This window comes from Cinclus cinclus, chromosome Z (assembly GCF_963662255.1).
Source record: "Cinclus cinclus chromosome Z, bCinCin1.1, whole genome shotgun sequence".
Taxonomy (NCBI): Eukaryota; Metazoa; Chordata; class Aves; order Passeriformes; family Cinclidae; genus Cinclus; species Cinclus cinclus.
The window spans coordinates 70,792,861-70,817,849 of NC_085084.1; the positions used below are offsets into that span (position 1 = coordinate 70,792,861).

At 39.3% G+C, this 24,989-nt stretch overlaps 1 protein-coding gene across 1 annotated transcript; it reads right to left on the bottom strand.

Moving 5' to 3' along the window:
- Positions 1-226: 226 nt before the first annotated feature.
- On the bottom strand, positions 227-4,859 carry MRPS30 (mitochondrial ribosomal protein S30). Its single transcript, XM_062512925.1, has 5 exons — positions 4,193-4,859; positions 3,828-3,973; positions 2,732-2,834; positions 2,051-2,227; positions 227-667 (listed from the first exon to the last, which is right to left on the bottom strand). Exons 1-5 carry the CDS (start codon positions 4,857-4,859, stop codon positions 399-401), a joined length of 1,362 nt encoding a protein of 453 aa, XP_062368909.1. The 3' UTR covers positions 227-398.
- Between the last annotated feature and the right edge of the window lie 20,130 nt (positions 4,860-24,989).

Genomic DNA, 24,989 nt, shown 5'->3' on the forward strand with positions numbered 1-24,989 from the left:
GTTCACTTTTTCTTTAGACTGAATAAGCCTTTTACTCAAGCACAAAATTAGAAATTTATCACTAGTGCTGAGTATCAAGACAGCTATTTCCTATTGATATTCACATGGTCATATGAATTAATACTTTGTTGTGACAGCTCAACATGGACCTGCTAAAGTAACATGCTCACATGATACTGAATTAGTACAGTAGGTTTTTAAGAGTAAATATACGAAAGACTTTAAGGTATTCTAGCCATTTATTTGCCAGTGTACAGTATACATTATAAAAGAAAGAAGGCCCAAATAAAATAAAATATGCATATAGTGTTTGCTAGACAAATCAAGGCGTAGCATAGCCCATACTTCATGGAGTCACAATGAAGTTCAGGAACATACTTGATTTGTGGTTTAATGGTTTACAACTCTTTTGGTCTGTTTAGTAGAAAATGAACCAACTGAAGCAGAACTTCATCATTAAAGCCTTTCACGTTACCATCTTCAACAATATCGTACAATGGTTTACTGTCTGTACCCCAACAGATATTCTTTCGAGGGTTGTTTTTAATAGTTTCTGCAGTTAGTGCTAAAGTATTTAGCTGGTAACAAAAGAAAGCAAAATATTTTCCATCAGTCACTACTGCCTGTGATACAAAAGGACGGGTCACATCTGCTTCACTCCAGAATCCTACAAAATAAACAAATACAACAGGACTTGAGATTTCTATCAGCACACACACTCAAACCCTAGCCCCGAAATACAGAAGAACTCTGGGAACTGCAGCAGCTAAGTAGTAGGGGAAAAGTCCTCTCTGCTTCAGCAACACAAGCATTTTTCATACAGACTAACCAAAACACAATCACCAGTAAAGGTTATGTCCAAGATTAGGGATACAGTGACATACTTGCATTTTGTACAGTTGCCTATCAACAGCTGATAAAAATCACTCACTGATCAGCCAACTGATATTTTGGAAGTTTGTTAAGTTACTAATGCATCCTCCTGCAAAGGATCTGAGGGAAAATGTCTTTTTACTATTTCACGCTTCTCAAGATGCAGTAAGCTTTTGTTTCATGACAAAAGCATGCAAATGTATGCATGAACATAACTGACTATAGCAACCAGCCAGACACCAAGAATACTAAGTCAGTAAGTTTTAATGCTTTAAACAAACCGCACAGAGCACTAAAAGTATGTTAAAAATATTTGCATATTTATGCCTATACTCTAGATACTTTTAAGAATTACTATTATGTGTCAGAATGCTAGAAACTATTACAGAAGAAAAGAAATGCAAAGACTTGAACAGTGCTGCCCTTACAACGCAGGATGTGTCCACAACTGTAACCAACTCTGAAGACAAGACTTACTGACTTCAGTATCTTATATCTTATCATTCAAATATTATTCTATTTATATCCCATCCACAAAGGAAGCTTTCTAATACACCGTTACATAAAAAATGTGATGCAGAGCCAGCAAAATACACTACAGTGAAAGAATTTTCTTACAGGTGTTGTTTCTAAAGTGAAACTACAAGCCATCCAGTGTCTTACATTAGACAAAAATTGTATTTACAAGAATAAGTGAAAGACTGATCTGGTATAACCACGCAAGTCTTATGGGATTTTTTTAGACAAATGTAGGCATAAAATCCCAATCTAAGGCTGATGATATTTTTCTTTAATAGAATTTTCATGGAATTGAAATTACTGAAACAAAGGCTAAGCAACATAGCTGTTCCAGAAGGAAAAAAAAAACAAAATTGCTTGATGCCTACCGCATTTCCCCCTTAAGGTGAAAAGAGCAAGTGAATGCAACTGAGGTTTTTGCACAGGCTTACTGTTATATATGAAAAAATGTTTTTCTCCACAATTAATTACTCTGCATTGAAGTATTCAAAGTCTCAATTAACTTGCTTTTATTATTTCAATTACATCTGTAAAGACTCACTTAAAAGATGGCCTTCAGGAAAAAAAGCATGAGAAAAAGGAGGTTGGGAGAAAAGGTTAAAGAACTTTAGAGTAGGCATTCATAATCAGGAAAAGTTTGTGAATCTGACTATCTCACCCTGATACATTGCTTGCGCTGCTGTCCAGGCAAAGAGACTTGCAATTCCATTTGATCGATAAACAACTTCGATCTGATCCTCAAGACGTTCTCTTATGAATCTCTCCCGCTTCAGTTTGTCAGGAAGGAGATGAAACTGGGTGTGTCCATAACAGCAGGGATCTGCCACCTTCGATCCTGTGTCCCCCAAAACAAAACTATCAGTCAGAGAGAGAACGCTCTTTATTATCCATACAAACACATACATCTTCACCATCAGACTCTAAAGCTGGAGCCTTTACTGTAGATCTGTGAGGAGTTGCCTACTTCCAAAAGGCAAGAGTTCACATGCTAAAATGTGAATTTCCCTGGAGATGTATCAAAACTCAAAAGTTTTGTGTCAATTTTCTATTCAACTGAACTTCTTCAAGCAGATCTGGACACACAGTACCAACCACATGCATAGGAGAATGCTACTCTCCATTGCCTAACTGACATAAAATCTCAATAGAGACCTATACGCTACATATATTTATAGACTGCAGTTATAGATAAAAATTCACAACTGTTTCCTGCTGATGGGAGAAGAAAAAATCAGTTAGTATTAGTTTTGAGGCTGGTTTTCATTTGGTTGGTTTATTGGGGTTTTTATATAAAAAGAAAAAAAAAAGTAGTTAACATTTCATAATTAAAAACTCTTACCTATAAATACCTTATTTTCATACTGTTTTTTGAACAATGGCAGTTTGGATGGCTTGTGATCAATAACAGGAACTTCTCCAAGATCTGACTCCAGGGGTACAACCTTGAAGACAACAGAAGAAAGAAAAGCCATGATGTAAAACACTTTTCTGACATCAGGTCCAATGTAATATACCACTTCCAGGTTAGACAAGTTCAAGTCCTGCCTGCATACATGACACAAATAACCTTAACCAAAATTCATTCTTGTGGTGAATGCTAGCACAGTAATCTTTATTCATTTTTCCACAACACAGGAAAGGCTGAAAAAGCTGCCATCTGTCACCATCTTCTAGTTTCCATAGAAATGGAATAAAAATATTTTTTAGCAGCAGCCAATAAGCTAACTTGAACCTGCAGACTAAGTTTACAGATTTGGTTTACTGCACTAAACACTTTAAATTGCCTACACAGTTCTTCCAAAATGCCACAGTCTGTAGCGTCTGACAATATTAATCCAAGCAACTAAGTCAGCCATTAAAGTACTGGGTTTACAGAACATACAATGGTTTTCTGTTCATGGTGGGAAGCGGTAAACAGAGACCAACACTGGCTACACAATTACCACTACACAAACCTGCAAGAAAAACATTACAATATTGAAAAAAAACATACTTCCACTGAACTTGAGAATTCCAGAAAACAACTACCAAGCAGTAATAACAAGTAGGAAAGCTCATGTTCAGATGATATGTGCTTTTACATATTTTACTTCTTTTAACTCCACTCCTATTATTCTCCTCCAGTGAGAATGTTCCACAGCACACTTCTCATTCTTGCCTCTGTTTGCAAGCAGAGAACATTAAAAAATCGATTTAATTAAATATTACAACATGCAATTTAAAGTATAAAGAGGACCAAAAGTACAGAAAACCATCTCAATATCTACAAAGCCATTAACATGAAGTACTAAGGGTATTAAGACTCAAAAAATACCCAGATGTGACACATACTTATTAACTAGGTCCTCCAAAGACTACCTCTGCAGGATTTCAATAGTTTTAAGGAACAAAAATGAAAATGCATTGTAGTAACTTGCTGTTGAAAATATTCACACCTCAGGAAGCTGCTTTGGTACACGGATCTGGAGGTGTGGGTTATCATCTATTTGGAATCGCACAGGATCAACTCTGCCCTTTCGATGTCCATGAGCAACAACTTCCTCACCATGATGCCAGTAATAGTTAACTTCAGGGTTTAGATCTGAAACAGAACAAGGAACACAGAAAAACAGTGACTCGCCTCTTGCATTTAAAACCCTCACAACTCTTCTGTAGCTGCAGTGAGATCCAAACCCCAAAATCCGTGTAGGATGGAGATAAATTACCTGTGATGGTCTAAGCAAGAGCGATACACCGGTGGCACTCACGCCGGCTGACAAAAGCTCCCACATCCCTTTCCCTCCCCAGCCCTGGTCCGTACCGAGGGAGGAAGCAGCCAGCAGTGGGTTGCGACCAGACAGGGAAGCGGCGAGGGTGGAGACGAGCTGCGTAAGGAAAGGGCCGGGAGTGTGATCCTGGTCACGGTAGAGGAACGGCCGCTTCTTGTTCTGGTAGAAACTCTCCTGGAGAAGGGCATCGCAAGCGAGAGAGCGCAGCTCGCCTACATCCAAATACGACGCCGCCCCCGCCGCAGGCTCCGGAGTTTTCGCGGCCCCCGGCGCCTCCGCCGCCCCCGGCGCCTCCGCTCCCGGCTCCGGGGCTCTTCCGGCCTCGGCGGTCGCTCCCGCCGTCGCTACCGGGGGTTTCGCGGCCGCGGCTCTCGGGGGCATCCCCGGCACTAAGACGGTTTTTGTGAAACTGCGGTACCAGCGGTCGGCGTTTAGGGCGAAGGTCTGCGGGTACACCGTGTACTTGGGTCGCTGCAGCTTCCCGTACAGCCGCAGCTTCTCCTCCACCGTGGCCGCCGCGTGCACCCGCTGGTTGAAGCGTTGCAGGCGTCGCGACTTGGCCGCTTTGCTCTTGGCCGTGATGGACGCCTCCACAGGTGGGTAGAGAGGGTTGGCGGGCGGCGAGGGGGAGCCGGGCACCGTCTCCGAGAACCAGCGCCGGCCGGGCCCCAGCAGCCGCCGAGCCCTCAGCGACGCCATGTCACGGAACCGTGGGACGGCAGCGGGGCGGTGTCCGGAAACCGCGGCAGCTGATTGGCCTCTGGGAACCACGTGATAATCCCGCGTTCCGGTCCGCGGGCGGTTTCTCCTGCAGCGGAGCCTGCTGGCCAGGAAGCGGCGGGGCCTTAGGAGTCACGTGATTGGAGCGCGACGAGTGCCCGGCGGTGTGGCGCGGTGAGCTTCTGCGCATGCGTAGTAGCAGCAATATGGCTTCTGCCATTCGATAACTACAGTTCCCAAGATCCTCAGCGCGAGGTGGCCGGAAAGTACCGGGCCTGGCGGCAGAAACCGTCCGTCCGGAGCATGCTGTGGTGCTGGGAGCCACAGAACCGACTGGGCTGGAAGACACCCCCGAGGTCGTCGAGCCCACACTCGGACCGAACACCACCATCTTAACAGACCGTGGCACTGAGTGCCACGCCGTCATTCCTTAAAGAGCTCCAGGGACGGTGACTCGGCCACCTCCCGGGGCAGTCCGTTCCAGTACGTAATCACCCTTTCCCTAAAGAAATTCCTCGGAATGGCCAAACTGAGCCGCCCCCCCCCCCCCCCCCCCTCCCGTTCCCCCCCCTCCCCCCGGTGTTATGGGAGGCTATGTCCTCTCGTCCTGTTCCTCTGTGAAAAGGCTCGACGGAGCGTTGGCCTACTTCCACTGGGGAAGAGGGCCCAGCGTGCAGGCGGCTTTCCATAGTCCCGGGTGAGGAGGCGCCTCAGCCCCGCGCTGCCATGCGGGTACCCGCAGCGCTGAGCGTGTACTGACATTGCTCCTTGTCAGAGGCACCGCGGCCTGCAACGTCTGGCTTTAATAAAGGAATTAAACTCTGCTAAAATATGATCTGTTACGGCCTTTGTGAAATGAAATGAGCTAAAAGAGGCGTCCTGACACCGCAAGAATGCCACGGTTAACTGCATGTTTATCTTGGAGATGCTTCAAAAAGTTGAGGTTATTTCTCTTCAGTGGACAGATTAAGCTCAATGTTTATTCTTAAAATTTTTCTTCTGTCATTGCTTTTAAAAAGTTGATTATTTGCAGTAGTTGGGGGAGATTAGTTGGTTTTTTCCCCTATATTTCCCTGAAGTATGACGAAGTGTGGGAGTGGAAAATACACGTGGGACTGGGACAGGCGACAGATTACATACATCCTAGATAATCAGCTTTCTTTCCTCAGCTGCTTAGTGTTCTGCTGAAGTAATGATCATTGCTAAAGTGGAATCTGGAATATAGAGGAATTTTTGGAGTAAATGGTAGAGATGTAAACCCAGATTTTGGGTTGAGATTTTAAAAAAATGTAGGCTATAAACTGTGGTCTTCAGAAATTGAGAGGAAGTTAAGCTACTGTTAATCGATAGCTAAACTGTTGAGTTTATGATTCACAAGGTATGTTATAACAGACAGATTTAAATGTTAAGTTGCAACTATATTTAGCATCAACTGTTTAAAATTTGGTTGCTTTAATTTTGAATCCAGACACTTTTTTTCACCAGATGGATGAAGGGATGAGGCCATGATCAGATGACTGACCATTTAGGAAGCAACCACTTTCTTTTCCTCACCCCACACACTGCAGTCTCCAAGAGCATCTAAAAACCTCCTTTCCTCTTTATAAAGGACACTGGCCAGATGTGTTCACAGAAAAGGTACTGAATCTCTTCCTTTGTGATCACAGCCAGCCATGTCAAACTTACACGAGTTGTGTAGAAAAATCACCATGTACTGTTCTTACGCATTTTGTTGCTGTAACTCCTCTTCATGTTTCCTTTGCTGATTACAAATATTCTTCTCATTTCATCCTTAAATGTATTCATGGTCAATTTATACCTGCTTGTCATTGTGCCTACATTGTCCTTTAGTTTAATTAGCTTTTTGTTTTCTTCAGTGCTTGCCTTCTAAAATATTGATGAAGACCAGTCATATCACCTCTCACATCTTATTGACAGAGACAGATTAAGCTCATCTCACACAGGTAGATTTCCATTTCCCTGATCATCTTCACAGCCCTTCCTTGCATTTTTTCCAGTTTTGCATTTGTCTCAGGGATATGTGACCATACTGAACCCATTTATTCATACAAAGGACTGTATTATCCATGCCAGGATTACTAACATTTTAGCACTATTAGCAACCTTTTCCAACATCCTGTCAAATGAGAATTCCCTGCCTTGCAGCCATATGATACTGGGAGCAACTTTTGCATGTGATATTTTAAACCCTCAAGAAGCTCAATACAGAAACTGAATATAAGTGATGAAGTAAGTGAATGTTTAAAGAACCATTTTTATCTTATTTTCTTTAAGGGCTGATACTGACTGTAACTTTAGATAAGAGATGTCAAGAACCAGTGCTATGCTTTAACCTCTGCTGAATATCCCTCAGCTACTAATGTTTTCATCACAGTTCAATTTTATTTGCTTGGCATATGTTCTAGTATCACTAGATACTAGATAAAATGTCCCAATAGACAGTCCAGTTAAAGGTACTCACATGCGTTGCTGCCAGCTCTGTCATAAAGTTTTGATAGAAGTGTATTATGCAGCCATGGGTCTCTTAGATTGAAGAAGCAAACTGTCAGTTCAAAAAGGATCTATTTTCCTTCTTTACTGAGATAACCTGCAATATTCAAATTACCCTAAATCTATAAACCCAGAGCATCTTTTTAGTGGTTAAATGGATGCTTAAAAACAGCCTGGATTAGGAAACTTACCTGTTGGGGAAGATGAAACAGGAAAACCTTATAAATATGATTGCCTGGCAAAAGATTTTGAGAATATGGAAACTGTAAGCGAGATTGAAATGAAAGCCATCTTTGAGATACCAAACCTTAGTTACTGAAAACTGGAAAACAATAGTATGGCCATCTGAAAGTAATCTCCTTTTAACTGAACAATTCCCTCTGCTTGCATACAGCTCCAAGGGTCAGAGCAGACCCTACCAGCTTGGCAGAAGGGGTCCAAAGAGTAGTTTTTAGGGTTTAAAATGTAACACAGTATGGTAATGTAATGATTCTTATAGGCTGTATGTAAATGCTACAGGATTTGTATCTTGTATTAGACTGGTTAGTGAAAATTAGAATATTCAGCACCAAAGAAGATTTATTGTACTGTAATGGGAACCTCGCTCTCTTAGCTCTTATCTCTTACTTTTTATGCTCTTGCCCTTCCTTCTACTATTGCTCTTACTTTCTTAGCTCTTTACTCTTACTCACTCAGCCTTCTTCTTGCTCTTGCTCTCTTGCTTTCCCGGGCCTGCTCCGAGCTGCAGCTCGCAGCTCCAAGCAGGGCCCTTGCACCCATGCCTTTTGCAATAAACCACAAGTTCCAAGATCTGGCTTCAGAGATCTCTGTACGTCCCGACTGTCCTACCCCACCATCACTCCTACACTTACCCTGCCTGAAATATTCAGAACAAATGCTGAAGTGAATGTCACAGCCTTAAATCTCTAAAATTGAAACTAGAAAAAAAAAAAAACTATATCTCAGTTCCAACAGGAAGATCATTAGGGAGTGTCAGTTTGAAGTCCAGGAAGTAGTGCAGTTCATCTTACCAAAAGTAGTCCACAGGAAGAGATAGAATACATATTCTATTTCTGAAAGTTAGAAATGAGACAGTGTACACTAAGTGTAGTCACTCACAAATGAGATTGCATAGACATAAATTACTGGCAGGCTCAGTATCTCCTTTATGCAAGTATAGGAGCCACTTAAGTGCACACAGTTCCTCAGTAATCTTTACCAGAAGACACAATCCAAATGGGATCACAGGGATTGCATAGTGGAGAGACGGTGTCATATCCGTGCTTACAGTATCTCTCTGTGGCTGACATAATGCCTAAAGAGAGAATGTCAGCTTCTTCATGCCTGTTTCAGATGAAATTTCTATGTTTAGAATTTATTTTTTTGATTTCTTTACTTCCTTTTTCAGCTTAGGTAACATCAGTGGGCTGTGTACCCCATGTAAAACTCTACATACTGCAGTAGATGCTGTCTTAAGTACAGAGATGTTCATTATTTTATGGCCAATGCCTTTAGGTTATTTTAAAACAGATTACATGTGCCAGATGGTAACATAAAGCAACTCACAGCATAGATACATGCAAATAGGAAAAAAGTCATTATCATCTTCAGTAATCAGTATCTGTGGATAAAAGCATATTTCTTACATGATTTCCAAATATTTTTGTAGAAATATAAAATGCATTTCACAGAATGAATTCTTCCATTGTTCATCTTTCAAAATCAAAGTACTTGTAGAGCTGCATAGTACTCCAAACAGCATCAATTAGAATGAGGTTTGCATTCTGTTTCAAGTGCTATTTTAATGTAGTTTCTCAGAAAAATTCCTTGTGGGTTAAAGTTGTCTATGTTCATCTATAGATCAAAGATTTCACCACACACCCACCACCAACCATCACCAGCCCTTCTCCCCATTTAAAGTGAAATCAAAGCACCTTTGTTACAGGACTATGGCAATAAGAGGGGGGAGATGGAGGAAAGGGGGGATGGGGAGGGGGAAAGATATGTTTCTGGCCCAAGTTTCATTTTAATTAGGAAAACAAGTTAAACGAAATTACTTCAGAGATGGTCCACTTTCTCATTCTCATGTGAAAGCCTAGAGTGCAGATGAATTTAATGAAAGCCCCTTGTTTCAAGCAAGGAGCCTTCCACCTGGGATTTCAAAAGGTGCACAGGCACTTTCTGCCCACTGTGGCTTTATAGCAGGGCAGTTCAGAATGGTGATGACATTTAAGACCACTCTGGCTTCATACTGCTGTGTAGATAAAAGCTTATCTTGAAGACATGCTTTGACAAGGCTTAGTTTCACTGCCTTGATGCCCATTAGCTTAAAAAAACCCCAGAAATCCTTTGGGAAAATTAGAATTCTCATCAGTTTTATACAGCATTTCATGCTATTGTTGCCATTACGAAAGGATACCTCACAGATTCCCTGTGCATTTTGGGGAAGATCTATCTAGTGGGCATTCCATGTGGCCTGTTTCAAAACCTTACATAAAATTTTCCCAAGGTCTATATTTTATTTTATTTAGTAGAGGTTTATAATTTTAATCTCAACTCTGTGAGATAACTTAAAGCTAAATGAAAAATACTGTGAAATCAGCCAGAAAGAGGTTCTGAAAGAATCAAATTGATTGGAGGAAATATTATGCTGTCATTTTGAAAGGTGTAGAGCTGTTTAGATGCTGATGCGATAGCGTAGTGACAGTTGAACATTTGCAGTAAGAGTGCTCATCATTTGCACAGTTATAATATCCAGCTGTGAAAAACATATGCTTTTATGAGAAAATTTGTGGAGCCAACTATGGTGTTCAAGAGATCACGCAAAGGGAAGACTGTTGAGTAGATTTGGCGCAGTATAATAACGAAGAACTGGATGTAGAACACAAGTGTTGCAAAATAAAGCTAATGTATATAAATATTAATACAGCATGGTACTACTGAGGTGGTGTTTGTTTGCTTGTGAAAGCTGTCATGAATGTGGAATTTAAAGAACTGGGCTAAATGGTGTCAAAGGCTTTACTGAAGTCCGGGCAGACAGTATCCACAGTCTTTCCCTCATAAACTCAGTTGGTCACCCTGTCTCAGAGGGAGATCAAGCAGGATCTGCCTTTCAAAAAGCCATCTGGCTGGGCCTGATCTCCTAGTTGTCCTTTATGCACCACATGAAATCCCATCAGGATTTCTCCATAACCTTGCCTGGCACTGGGGGCAGACGGACCAGCCTGTTCTCCAGATCTTCCTGCCTTTCTTTTGGGTGGGTGTCACACTGGCCAACCACCAGTCATCTGGGACCTCCCTGATAAATCAGGACTCGTGGTAAATCATGGAAAGGGCAAACTCTTCCAGCTCTATAAATATCCTCAGGTGGGTCCCTCCCAACATGATACACTTGTCTAGGTGGCACAGCAAGTTGCTGACAAATTCCTTTTGGATTACATGAGATTTATCCAGCTCCACATCCCTGGCTACCAGTTCAGGGGGTAGGGTACCCTGAGGATAACTGGTCTTTCTGTTAAGGATGGAGGCAATAAAAGGAGTTAAGTACCTCAGCCTTTTCTTCATCCTTCATGACAATATTACCCTCCACATCCAAAAAAAGGGTGGAGACTCTCCCTGGCCTTCTTTGTGTTATCAATTTATTTGTTAAAACATTTCTGTTATCTTTTGCTACAGTAGCCAGATGGAGGCTTAGCTGGGCTTTCACCTTTGTAATTGTCTTTATGCATGACCTCATGCCATCCTTGTACTCTTCCTAAGTTGCCTGCCCCTTCTTCCAAAGGTCATAAACCATATTTTTTTTTCTGAGTCTCTGCAAAGGCTTCCTGTTCTGCCAGGCCAGTCTTTTTTTCCTGCTGGCAGCTAAGAGCTGGAGAGCATCTCACTGATACCTGTCACATTAGAATACCAGGTTATGTATGTTATAGTAGAGCATCTGGCACATGAGAGGCTACCTCAATCAATGAATCTGTTCTAGCTCCCAAACCAGCAGCACATTGGGAATGTCCTCTGCACATGCCCAGCAGCCACCTCAAGTAGTCCAGGGCATGGTCTGGTCTGGCAGGTCAATAATTAATATATTTGAGCAAACAAACCCTGGTGCTGTTCAACCTTCTGTGATAGATAATACATTGGGGTTTTTTCTACATACCTTTATCTCTTGCCCTTTATTGTCCAGGGCAACATTTCTAGCAGTTTTTTCAATGACTGAGCATATTAGACCTTATTAAGGTATTTTTTATAATTGTCATTATAATATTATGTATTTTACCTAATTTCAACTGTTGCAGTTATACCTCTACACTATAATTACCCAGCCAGGGAGCAAAAAGCATCCAAAGAGTGATTTGTTGCATCCTATCCTAATAATTTATTTTTTAAGGTGAGGATTAAGTCACTATGGATCACTCCCTAAGTCCCTACTGAAACAGAGCCTATCATGTCATTCTGAGACAAGTAATTCTTGAACTTAAGTAATGAATTTAGAAAGAAAACTCTAAGTTGTTATCAATGTATTTGCAATGTTTTACAATACAACTTTATTTGCAGATTGCTGAATCACTCCTTTATGGCAACTCCTGTTCTCCAGGATAGCAACAAAAGGGGCAATTATGTTTGAAATTTTCAGAGGTGGACACTGTTTGATAAAAAGCTGATGGTGCATAAAGTATTAAAGCTTTCAGAAGGATAATGTATTGTCTCTTAGTAATACTGCATTGCTGTACTGCTGATGGCATGCATCGGGATGTAATGTGAAGAGCTGTGGGAAGAGCAGCACCGCTAGATGTCACTGTCCTTCCACCAAAAATTTGTCAGCGACTAGCCTGATGTGATCTGCAAGTACCGCTGGTTCCACCAACACCACACTGACATGATGTCTTAAATTCATGTTTTGCCAGCTCTGTTTCTTTGTAATCCAATCATGTGGCATCATTTATTTCTGGTAGCACTGTTTTTAGATAGTCCTAAAATCCTAATTCTGAGGCGGAAACATTGAAAACATAATTTTGGGATTGAAATTTGCTCGGATTAATGAATCTAAGAGTAAAACCTGTTGGATAAGTTGACCCAATAATGCTGCTGCAGCTCAATCCATTTGCAGTGGATTTTGGTGAGTATGAAGTCAAGATCCTGTTTCCATCTCTTTTACTGATGTACTGTATGACTTTGGCAAGCCATTTCACTGTACCTTTTCTGTCTGCAGTTTACTATAAACCCATCCTAGTTTCCTCAGCACAGGAACTAAGCCTATTAATGTTGTTTGTTGGATCATCTTTATCTTAATTCAGTGATGGGTATTGTATAAAGAGTCTAAAAAAAATAGATATTTAAGTCCAGCTGAGAAAAATACTGGAGGGAGATACTCATTCCCTAATATAGCCTTACTTATTACCCCAATACTCAGCAGTGACTGAAACTTCCCTAGAGGCAGGGCTGGGTTTAGAGAACTTGTTGAATGTACATGGGATATCTGCAGTCATCAGTTCCTGCTCTCTTTCATCTTGCTCAATGAGTAACATCACCTTGCATTCAGGTTTAAGTTTTTAATATCCTGTCTGATACAGATAGGAGCTGAATACAGTTTATCTCCTGGATAGGCCAGCCATCTTTCATCTGTTCTGATCTGGGTTGAGGTTTCCTACTTATTTTTTTCATCATTATCCTTCATAGAAATACAATTAAGTGGAACTGTATGAAAATGTTTCACTGACAGAATCTTTCTTTTCTCATGGATAGATCTGCTTATCTGGACCTTAAGGTCCAAATATTTATGGGGTATATTTGTGGTCATCTTTAATAAGACAATGGAGCAAATGCAGTCTTCCCCGCATTCAAAATTTTTCTTACCTTATTCCATTAGGTACTTTTGTGCTTCAAAGACAAGAACTCAAATATTACCAGACAATATCCAGAATAGACAGGACCATAGGTAAGGCCAAATCAAGTATGTATACTCCATCCACAGAACTATGTAAATGTATTCAATGTGCATCCCATAAACACTTATTTTCCTGCTAGCAGTCCCTCTTCACTCATGCAGTAATTCTCTCCTTGAGCTGAGCTCCTATATTGTCAGGTATAAGCAGGTAAGATCCCAAATGTGAAAGCTACTTTAACTTTCTGATAGGAATACCGTATTTTTGATTTGAGGAAAATAAGGTTTTTTTGAGTCAAATGTCCTGTCCCATTACCACTGCAGTATGAATTATTAGAAAAACAAAAAGTGATTGATGAGCAAAAGTACAAAGGTTACTATAAAAAGACCATAAACTGTCAATCCTAATATGGATAGTGATTATATTTAATTACACATTTAAATGTTGAACAGCTTGACTGAGACACGCTCGTGTCTATCAGTATATGTTACCAATGAAAGGCTGTGCCAAACACTTTTCTTCATCCTGTCAGCACACTAGGTGACAACACAAAGTAATAGTCTGTGCTGTTCCCCAGAGGCTGCTCAGTTTGGAATGAAGCACAGGATGGAAGACAGTTCACAGACTGCTGAAAAACAGCAATGAACCTACATAAGATTTCACATACTTCAGTTTAAAATTGGCAAAATGTAAATAAAATCACAACCTATAATGCATAATTTTCTTGCAAACAGACAGTTTTCATGCTACATAATCTCAAATGAACATAGCATAATTTTATATTCCAGTATTAGATATGGCACGTATTTGTAAAACCTTAAAAAGGTTTCAAAATAGAGTAACTCCATAGTTTATTGTGATAAAGTTCATGAACGCATCTATATGACATTTTAGATGAGGATGAAATATTCAAATTACTGTTTTGGAAGATTTTTTGTCAAGAAATCATAAACTATAAAAGAGCTTTTAAAACCATTGTATAAGATGTTCAGTGGGCAGCCCTAGGGCTAACCAAAGAAACACGAACAAATTCTGCTTTATGCAGTTTTAAACTTTACATATAATGTATTTCATGTAGTTATTATAAGGAGAGTTCGGGCCAATTAAATCTCATCCATTTATTCGTATCTAGACCTAAGCAGATGTTTAGGTTAACAGATTCCCATGTAATCTAGTAAGCAGAGTCAGTGGAATCCAGAAGGCAATTTCTCTCTCTGTGGAGTGGACACCTACATTTATTCTGTTGAGTAAGCTCTAAGCTATTCGTTGAAATGGGAAATTATGCACCCAGCCACCGTAGCAGACACACATGGTAGACATCAGAGCTGAATCCATCCCTGATCACTTACACAGGGAGTACCATTTCTGCAGCTGACGCATCGGGGTTGGAGAAAAGCTGGCTAAAGATGTTTACGTGAGGAACGCCCTGATCTTCTCAGTAATCTCTGTGTGCCTCTGCTCCACTTACAGCCACACTGCCAGCAGCTGGCTTACTCTGGGGTTGTGATTTATGTAAAGGAAGAAGATGGGTCACTGCTGCTGCAGCAGTTGTGCAGCTTCAGGAAATTGCCTTTATAGTGCCGAGTTACAGCCCAAAGTTAGAGGTAGCAGTGAAAAGTCTGTATTTTCATTCAGGATATTCTGAATTAGATTTGGGAATCATTCTGCTTTCTGAAAAGACTGTTTTCATTAATCAGATATTAACTAATAGAAAGCATTTAGATAAAATGGGTTTCAGCTATTAAAACTGAAGGGAGAGTTTAAAAATTTTGAGACATTAGAGTCACTCACAACATAATGTTTTTTATAGTTTCCCATAAGTATATGAGACAGAAACTTCCTGTAAAACACTTAGTTTTTGTCAAAAAAAACCCAACTTTCATACAAGTCCAGAATGAGAACATCTCAACAAATCATATTTTCCTGTGGGAAAATATACCTCATTTCCCATACGTTTAGAACCTTTACTAGAATCACATCTGAAAATATTTTGCTCTCTGATATACTTCCTTATGCCGTTTTTGTTCAGCATTTTGCACTCCCCCTCAATAATTTTCCAATTTTTTTCTTCTCAAATGTTAAATTAAAACACTGAGTCTGATTTGCTTTTTTCATTCCCATGTTTCTTTCATAAAAGTAAGTTGCATTTAAAATCTTGCTGCTGTCACACATGGCCTGTTATATATCAACAAATTTTATTTTTGTTTGATTCCAAAAGAAGTAGAGTCAGCAGTTGGAACCAGACAATGTCCTTCATTTTTCTGGTTTTTATTTGACAGCATGGTGTACAGGGTAGAATATTTATAGCATTTAATTGCTCTTGTATTTCTTTTTCACACTAAATATCTACATTTCAAATTAATAGTTTGGTTTAGGGCTTTAAGCTAAAAAATTAATATTCTTCTGCAATTACTTTAGCTCTACTCTGGTTTTACTTTCTATCCTTTAAAAAAGTCTATCTCTCTCCAGAGAACATATATATCTTCTTTGTGATTTCCTGAAAATACTTCTGAAAACTTGACTTCCTCCAGTTTATTTTTTGAGTGTCTAAGTCCCATTCAAGCAGAGGGAAGTATACTTGAACTTAGGGTGGGCTGCAAACCTGGTCTTTCTTACTACTACAAGCATATGTAGACTTACTTATCCTTGGCTATAGATGTCTTTTTTTTTTTTTTTTTTCAGCACAAAGTCAAAAGTGTGAAAACACCAGTGCCTAGACTCACTTCTTACAGCTGGGAGGGCTGAGGAATGGTAGAACATATGCACTAAGATTTCCAACATAAAACGCTTTTTATGTCATAGATTCACAGAATCATTCATGTTAGAAAAGACTTTTAAGATCATCAAATCCAACTGAAAACCCAGCATAGCCAAGTCCACCTCTAGGCCGTGTCCCCAAGTGCCACACCTAAACAACTAGTATATAGCTCCAGGAATGGTGATTCCACCACTTGCCTGGGGAGCCTGTTCCAGTGCATGACAACACTTTCAGTAAAACATTTTTCATAACATCCAATCTAAACCTCTCCTGGTGCCACTTGAGGCTCTTTTCTCTTGTCCTTTGCCAGGTGACCTGGGAGAAGGGGCTGACCACCCGGATACAGCCTCTTTTAAGACCTTCTTTCTTCAGAGTGATAAGGTATCCCCCAAGCCTCTAGGTTGAGTACCCCAAGATCCCTGGAGTCAAATGAATGTTACCCAGCTTTGCAAACACTAACCCATATCTTGGCTCCACAACATTTTAACAAAACTCTTCTGCCTGTGCAGCTAACACCCTCTTCCTTTTCATTGCCTCTTCATCTGAAGGAAGCCGTATGAGGTGAAGCTGCATGGCACATGGGGTGTGGTCTCTGAGCAGCAGTCTAGTGCTACATCATTACCTGCCGTGCTTGGTGCATAGATTGAGTCCCTCTGTGCCTGAGTTCTGGGCTAGTGTGGTATCCTGTGGGGCTCAACATTTAAGGAATTCAAGTATTTCTAATTCGTGTTAGTGTGCACATGCTTAGTTAGGCAGAACCTTAGATAATGGAGGCAGTTTACAGATTCAGGGTCTAATTCTGGCGGAGAACTTTGTTTTGGCAGTATAAGTTCTTCCTCCCAAAGAGCTATATAAAGTCCCCCTGTAGGCCCAGATTCTAAAGCATTGGGGCCGATATCATCCCTGGAATTACACTGTTAAGCTTCCAAAAACACTTCTGCAAGGAAAACAGACTGTAAGCCAGACAGATGATTTTGATTAATAAGAATATGTTCCTAAAAGTAAAATAAAGTAATAGAGACTTTAAAAGGGCTACAGTCCTCTTAACTACTAAAACAAAATCTGAAATAAAGAAACCTTCAAAGATAACACTGACAAATAGTTACAAATTACCTAACACGCTTTTCAAAAAAAAATAGCCTAAACAAAGAAATGTTGAGGGACTGTGCCAATAATTGTGTTTTTCCTTCACCATTTGCATTCTGGAAACATCTTTGGAGGTTGCATTGCATGAGACAGCCAAATCACCCCTAATTTAGATGTAAACATGAGATTAAAGAAGCTTTCTGTAAAAGCCCATTAAAAGAATATCCTTAATTTCTTCTGTTATAGTCTCTTTTTGTTATTCCTGCTTCACTTTCCCAGCACCTTCCAGATGTGCATGCATGTGTGTGTCTGTGTGTGCAAGTTTTCATTATTATGAGCACTGCCATTGGTGAGGCACTAGTTTTTATGAATAAAGGAGACAGAGTTTGTGTGCCAGCCCACCATCTCCCTCTCTGTAATAAAATTAGTTTAAAAAACATGGCACTTCAAAAACATCTAAATTAGGATTGTGTTTATATGGTCTTTCAGATTTTGAGTTGTTTTGCAGGGAGAATGGGAACAGAGTTCCAATTTTTTGCAACTATTTAAATCTTACATTTCACTGAAAACTTGCAGAAGGCTCAAAGAACTGAAGGGCAATTAAAAAAAAGACATAAAAATAACAAGAATAATGAGAAAATCACAGGCTTTCACAATTCTTTCTCCTTAATTTCTTCCCTTGCTCCAGGATATTTTCCTTTTTTGATTAGCTTGTTTTTCCTTGTGTTTACCTCAGAGTTGTACACAATCACATCAGTGCTGCCATAAGTATCCTTGTTGCTACCAGTCCCCTGTCCCAGTTCCAAACGTGAACTTTCACAATTTTCAGATAACAGCCTCTTTTCTTCTTTCCCCTCTGTCTTCCAATTATTCTCAGGTTTTATGGGAAAAAGAAAAAGCTTTTAGTGCTAATATTTTGTTTTTTTTCATTTTACATTCTAAAACAACTAATCAATTAAGCCTCTAGGGAAACTGTCACATTTTCTAGGTTTTTTTATTTTATTCTTATATGGTGGTAGTTTTGAGATATCTGTTATTTAAAAGTTAGTTCAAGAGAGCCATGGACATAATCAGATTTGACATATAAGTTCACAAAGTGAGGCACCAAGAAAATTGAGCTTCCATCTGAATGTGTGGGTAAGGAATCACAGTTTGGGACTAGCACAGCCCAGTTTGGCATCCTTTAAATGCTGGAGTACCACTACACTGACATATGTGGAGACATCTTCTGTCTCTGAACCCAAAATTGGATGTATTTGAGACAGCTGCACAGGCTGACATAAGCCAGCCTGTGTCCAAATACAGTCTGGCAGTGTCAGTCTGACACTGCACCTGGACTAATGTTCTTGTCCAGTGGATTACTACCTTGAATGCCTCAGCACACTCACACATCTGGACCCCATCTGGATCACCTATTTTCATGGGAGTCTAGGGTTGCCACAGCTGTGTGGCCAGAGAACTCAAATCTCTGCTAATAAGACCTAGTTTTCCTTGAGACTGAGGTCCCAATGCATTTGTCTTCTGAGCAGAAATATCCATATGTCTGGGAGAAAAGAAAGGTGGACAAGAGACTTTTGCACTTGGAGGAGTTAGGAAAAGGCAGCAGGAAAAAGGAAGAGACAAACAAATACAAGAGCAATACATGATGGCCTCGGTAGCATACAGGGAATTGTCTGCATGGTCCTGATTCTCCTCATTGTCACTGAGAAAAGTACAAACATAATATTTGAAATTAAGTCAAGCCCTTGATTGTCAAATAGAAAGTTAACTCTGACTTCTGCACACACAGACACACACACACACACCCACCCACAAAAGCTGCAGCTTATGTATAATTTATTGGGTTTTTGTTTGGATTTTTTTTTTTTTTGTTTCCAAGGGAACTGAGCATATAGAGATTGAAAGCACATGTTGCTAAACTGATGCCCTGGAGAAATCCCAAGTGCCTTAATGTCATGCAGCCTAATTTAATTTGCATTAATAGTACAGTTTGCCAAAAAATATTGCTGGTAGTGTGAGGTTTGGTGTGTGTGTGCTACTGCACAAAGTAAAGGGATATTGTATCAATATGTTAGTGTACTGTGCCCGCCGACTTTCAAAATATCAAGAGCCAGATTTCCAGAATTTTTTCTGTGCCTAAATCCTAGTGCCACTTTGAGACAAGGTGTATCTCTATATGGGGAGGTGTCTGTGTTTTGAATTGTGTTTAAGAAGAAATTTTTTAAGTTTGTTAAAATCAACTCATCCTAAGTATGCTGCAGATTGAAGTTGTGTTTCCTGTACTTCCAATGGTTTAAAATATAAAATTGTTGCTCTCTCTAAAACCAGAATGAAGTAAGAGTTTCCATTCCATACACAGCTTGGTAACAACAACATAGCCACCAAAGGTTAGAGATCAATGGGAAAGCCATCTGTTAAAATTGGGATCAAATCAGGATGTAAGCTGTTAGATCACACTTAGGCTGTGATGGTGACAGGGGAACCTCTAGCCTTGGTGATGGTGACTTCATCTGCAGAGTAAGACGACCAGAGTAAATATATAAATCTAACAAATAGGAAAAAGTCAAGAAACAAATAGTATGGAATAAACTATATACATCAGGTAAAACAGAAAACCATATGGGCATTTATGCTCAGGGAAAGAGTAGGAAAAGGAAGGCCTGCTGCCTTGCAGAGGGCCAGATTTATCGGTGAGAGTTAAAGAAGACCATAACCTTTTGTACTTTTTGCACTAGTTTTCGCTAACAAATAATGTTTTCGCAATTAATGACATCAACAAAGAAAAATTCTCAACTTTAAATGGGAATAGACCATCTTAAATACGTGGACATCTTGGACATTATCAAGAACTGTTACCAGCCATTAGCAATCATCTGTGTTAAAAAAAAAAAAAAAGGTGAGTGTAGGAAGATAGAGGGAAACTTGGTGATAGTCTCCTGGATTTGGGAAAGTGGAATTATAGGTTTTCTGATCCTATTAAATTAGTAGGAAATACTGCAATTAAGCAAATAAAAAAGCTATTCATGGTCATCTGCAAAAGGAAACAGAGAAAAGATGAACAATCTATATGGATTTATCACGGGTAATAACTTGGAATGTGACTCAAAAGAAAGTAGATGTCATACCCGTGGACTTCATCTTGATCTCTTTAGAATCACCAGTGACTTAGATGATAATATATATGCAAAAGAGTGCCATTTAATAGAGACAAGTCTGAAGCTCTGTGTATAAACTGTAATAATCCATTACAGAGCAGGGCAGCAACAGAGTAGGAAGCAAAAAAAGGGCTGGAATAGAGAGGAATTAACAGATTAACAGTCAACAGCAGCAGGCTCTTAAGAGAAATGTAAATTCTGTGATGTTAGTGAATGGAGGTATAGTTTATAAGACGACTCACATAACTCTTCAGGATTCATCATGGTTACAGTGTTCAGTTTCTAAACTCCAGTATTAACATATTTTTGAGTGACACGAGAATAGATTGCCTGTGGTGATGGTGGAGTTTCTGCCAGTCCTTAGAGGGCAGACAGGCTTCTGTCATTCTGTGATGAATGCCTATTCCTATATAGCATGCTGAGAGGTGCAAAGGAAAAGGAGCTTTAAAGACCCATTCATGAGTCATAAATGTGTTTGGGAAAAGAACCATTGCTATTACAAAAAAAAAAATACAGAGAGAGAGAGAGAGGAAGAAAAACTGACCTGTGAAATTTAATATATTGCCCAAATGAAAGCCAGATACCTTGTGTTGCACTAACCAGTCTTTGCCAGTCTACGCCCAGCATGTTGCTGATCTTGTGTAGGCTACTAGTGCATATTCTACTCAGGTGTTAATAAGTCCTGTACTCCCTGAGACAGGTGTTCTCATGCAGAAGTCCACGCTAGGGAGGGAGCAAACACGGTCTCCCCTGCTGTGATCATGCTCAAGCAGTGTACACTGTGGTTACTACATGCAAGGGGAGATGGTAGCAATTTATGCTCCTCTATTACTATCTTCAGGCACACATTGCAAGAAATTATTTCCCCCTTACATTAAGCAAGCATGTCTGTGGTTATGAAATACGCTTTTGCAGCTCCGATCTTAAATGTTCAATGTTCTTTTGTATTCATTTCCAGCTTAATGTTTTCCTTGGGAATGAGTTCGTTGTCATGCTGTTACTGGGGAGATACATGCTGTCTCCTGTGCAGTTGCAGGACATACCAAATGGTTGCAGGACATGCCAAAATGGATCAAAGGCACAGGCACAAGGTTTTGATCACTTGAAAATAGAATGGAAATGTATCATCCTCTGTTCTTTCAAAGCAGATTACAAGTAATTATGGCATGTGGCACATGCATTGGAATTTTGTTGGCACAGGTCTCCATGAAAATGCTACTAAAAAGCAATTTAAAAAAATAATTCAGACTGTAGTTTTTAATATATTGGTTCTCAACTTCTGCTGGGCCTGCTTTATTATATTCTATAAAAGATTTTGAAGGTGTGGCACGAATCAAAGGCCTAATCTATCCCTTAAAAAAGTTGGAGGCTGTGATGAATTCAGTTTACTGGGAAATAGGCTAAGATTGGATGTCACAGCTTCAGCTAATTTAGATCACTTAAATTAAAGGCAGGCATCTTCTAGGAAAAGAAATAGAACTTATGGTAGTCATGCATTTAGACACCTAGTCTGCAGTTTTGACAATTTGGCAGGTAACCAGCTACTAGACCCTGAATTTTCAGATCATACTGCTTGTGGCGTTCTGTTCTGAAGTAATTTGTAAAACTTTCCTCCCCCAGAGAAAGATCTAGTGGTGCAGTTGTTCTGGTGTTAATACATTTTCAGTATGTAATTGTAACTCACATCAGTGCATCCAATTCAGTCTTACTGTTAATTTCTTTACATTATTAATAGTTCATACAGCTTAGAGTGCCTTAGAATATAAACCCTTTAGTTGCTGCTATCCCCTGAGGTGCTGGTAGTGTGTTTTGTCACTATGCCTAACAGATTCCCTTTATGTTGCCATACTCAGCTCATTAGTTTGACTATTTGACCCGAGTAGCGAAGATCGGCTTCAAAAATTCCTGTTTGTATATCCATATTATAAATTCTGTTGCATTTCAATTCAGAGGAGAAATATTACAACCAGGAGCTGTGGCCAAGTAAGGCAACTGGTTCCTGAGACTCCTGTTAAGTGGGCACTGAACTTAAATATGTTGTCTTGGCTTTACAGAAAGCTACCTGTCTCCCATTACTAGTAGGGAGCTCAGGGGGACTGCTTAATATAGCTGGCTAAACTATGTGTCTCAAGGGGGACAGTATGAGTACCCACAGCTTTCTAATTGAGGAGGCCTGAAGCTGAAGGAAGGGACCCATTCATTTTTTTTCTTGTAAATTTCTGCATATATCCTTTTGGCATTGTAAATAGTTAAGGCTGTTTCCCTTCTGTAAGTCACTGGCAGAGCTCAGAGAGTCAGACACTTAAATGAGCTGTCTTTTGAGTCATCCCATGCTGATTTAGACCCACACTATTCCTTTCCTCTTCTCTTCTCTTCTCTTCTCTTGCCATTGTCTTTGAATCCAAATTTTTTTCTCCTCTGCCAGAAGATACTCATATGAGGAGCACAAAGCATTGCTCTTATTAGGATTATTAACTTCCATTTCAGGAACTTAGCAAAAACATTCCTTCTACCCCCTCACTATCCTCTCTATCCAAATAATTTCCATGGCATAATTTTTCCAAGTTTTATAAGATTCAGTCTCTCTTAGAAGTCTGATGGAAAGGACAGGGTTTTTTTTTTGTTTTTTTTTTGTTTTTTTTTTTTTTGATAATTTGCTGTGAGTTAGAAGTCAGAAAGATTGTATTAATAGTCTATTTTATAAAGGTTAAAATAACACATGACAAAACTTGGGCTAATGCTTATACCCAAGAGAAATTATCGAGAAGTTTTTGTAGTTTGATCTTCTTTAACCTCTTTTACCTACACTTCCCTGGTTAAATTTGCCAACATTAGTTTCCAGTATATAAAGATGTGCCGTACTCATAATTTTTTTCTCCTTCCTGCAATTTGTTCATGTGTTGCCTTTCTGCAGTACAGCCTCCCTGAAAAAGAATGCTGTACATTTTTTACATTGCAAAGTGGTTTTCATGTTGTAGCTCACTTAGAAATAACAAATAATACTAAGGACAGTATGCAAGCTGATATAAATGAGTAAAAACACTCATAAGTATTCCACTTAAATGAATATGCTTAGATTTACCATGTAGTCCTGAAATGAGAGAGAAAAGAAGTAATGTGGTGCAAAAATAATTCAGGCATTTCTGTGTATTGTAAAAGAACTTAGAGAGGTCAGCTCCATCTGAGGACCACAGCATGCAGGTGGCAGATGGGTCAGTCCTTCCTGTGTTTTAACATAGGATTTTTGTCCAACATTTTTTCTATGTCTTAAACGTTTTTTGACCTTCCTCTGTAGTAATTACTTTTAGTGCTGACTGGTGCCTTTCTATTTTCTGTGATCTCCAAATAAATTTCTCTTCCTTGCAGGCTTGATCTACTCTTTACTTTAAGCCATGCCTCTGCATTCTTGTATGTTTGTCAAAACCTTGTATCTGCCATCCTATTTACTTCTGAATTTTGTATACTTCAGTCCAAACAACTCAAACTTACTTTTCCCCAAAGAAATCAGACTTTACTTCTGCACTTTCTTCTACAAACAAGATCACAGACCTGAGGAATGACATTTGAAAGAAAAAGAAAAGAACAAAACAAACAAAAACAAACAAAAACTACTTTATTGAAATTAGCGTAGTGGATGACCAGGACAGTAAAGAAAAAAACTAACTGTCCATGTTTATTTTCCACAGTAGTAAAGGTAATCTCTGAAAAATAATGTAATAAGTAGGTGTCCATTACTTTTGGAAAAAAAACTAAATTAAGCAGCCTATTAATTAAAAATAGGTGCAAACATTTCAGTCTGGAGGACTTATAGCCATGATAAAGCATTAGTGCATATTTGGCTCTTCAGTTCCTAATCAGGCAGAGGACACTTATCTTCTGTGATACTGACAAGGTTATTGTCATATTATTGCATAGCAAACGAGGGCAACCTTAGGAACATTTGGGTCTGAGCTGTTAAAGCATCCTGTTGGTGTAATTCCACATACTTGCATTAAGCAATTAGAAGTAATATAATGAAGTAAAATCAACGTAGTGAAGTATTTTAAGGTTCTGACATTTGGTTTCATTTCACAGGATAAGAAAAAAACAAGTATAATTTTGAAATGAATGCGCAATAGAAATACTTCACCAATAATAATTTTGTAAGCATATTTCACTAACTGCTTATAAATCTTAAATTCTAAATAAAGCAAACCCTGACTGTCCTAAAGATAAACTAGAGCTAAAGGAGAATATCATAAACAAAGTAAGCTTGTTTCTCATTATGGGACATATTTTGGTTTTCTCACTGTTAAAAATTGGATAAAATATTATAATCATTTACCTTGAGTTGACAGCACATTGTTCTGGAAAGTTTGCAAAGACATATGCCAGACATTTCTTATTCATCCAGAGTCTCAGAATAACATTTTGAATGTTCTTCAAAAATTTGTTAGTTTTCTTAATGTTTCTGGAATCTAAAACCCTTTTGGGAGCTAACCTTTCAAATAAGTCTCGGTAAAATATGAATCCAACCATCTCAAAATACTTTACAGGCCTCTTTCTTCAAACATACTCTATGTGCTATATAAGCACATTGAAGATGCACTGTGTACATTAGATACACAGGCAGATAAACAAGCACCATTGCAATTTCTGTGAGTTTAGATGCTCTGATTATTGTGTCACAGGATAAATTGTTTATTTATTCTTCTATACCAATTTAGTTCTCCTAATTTATTTA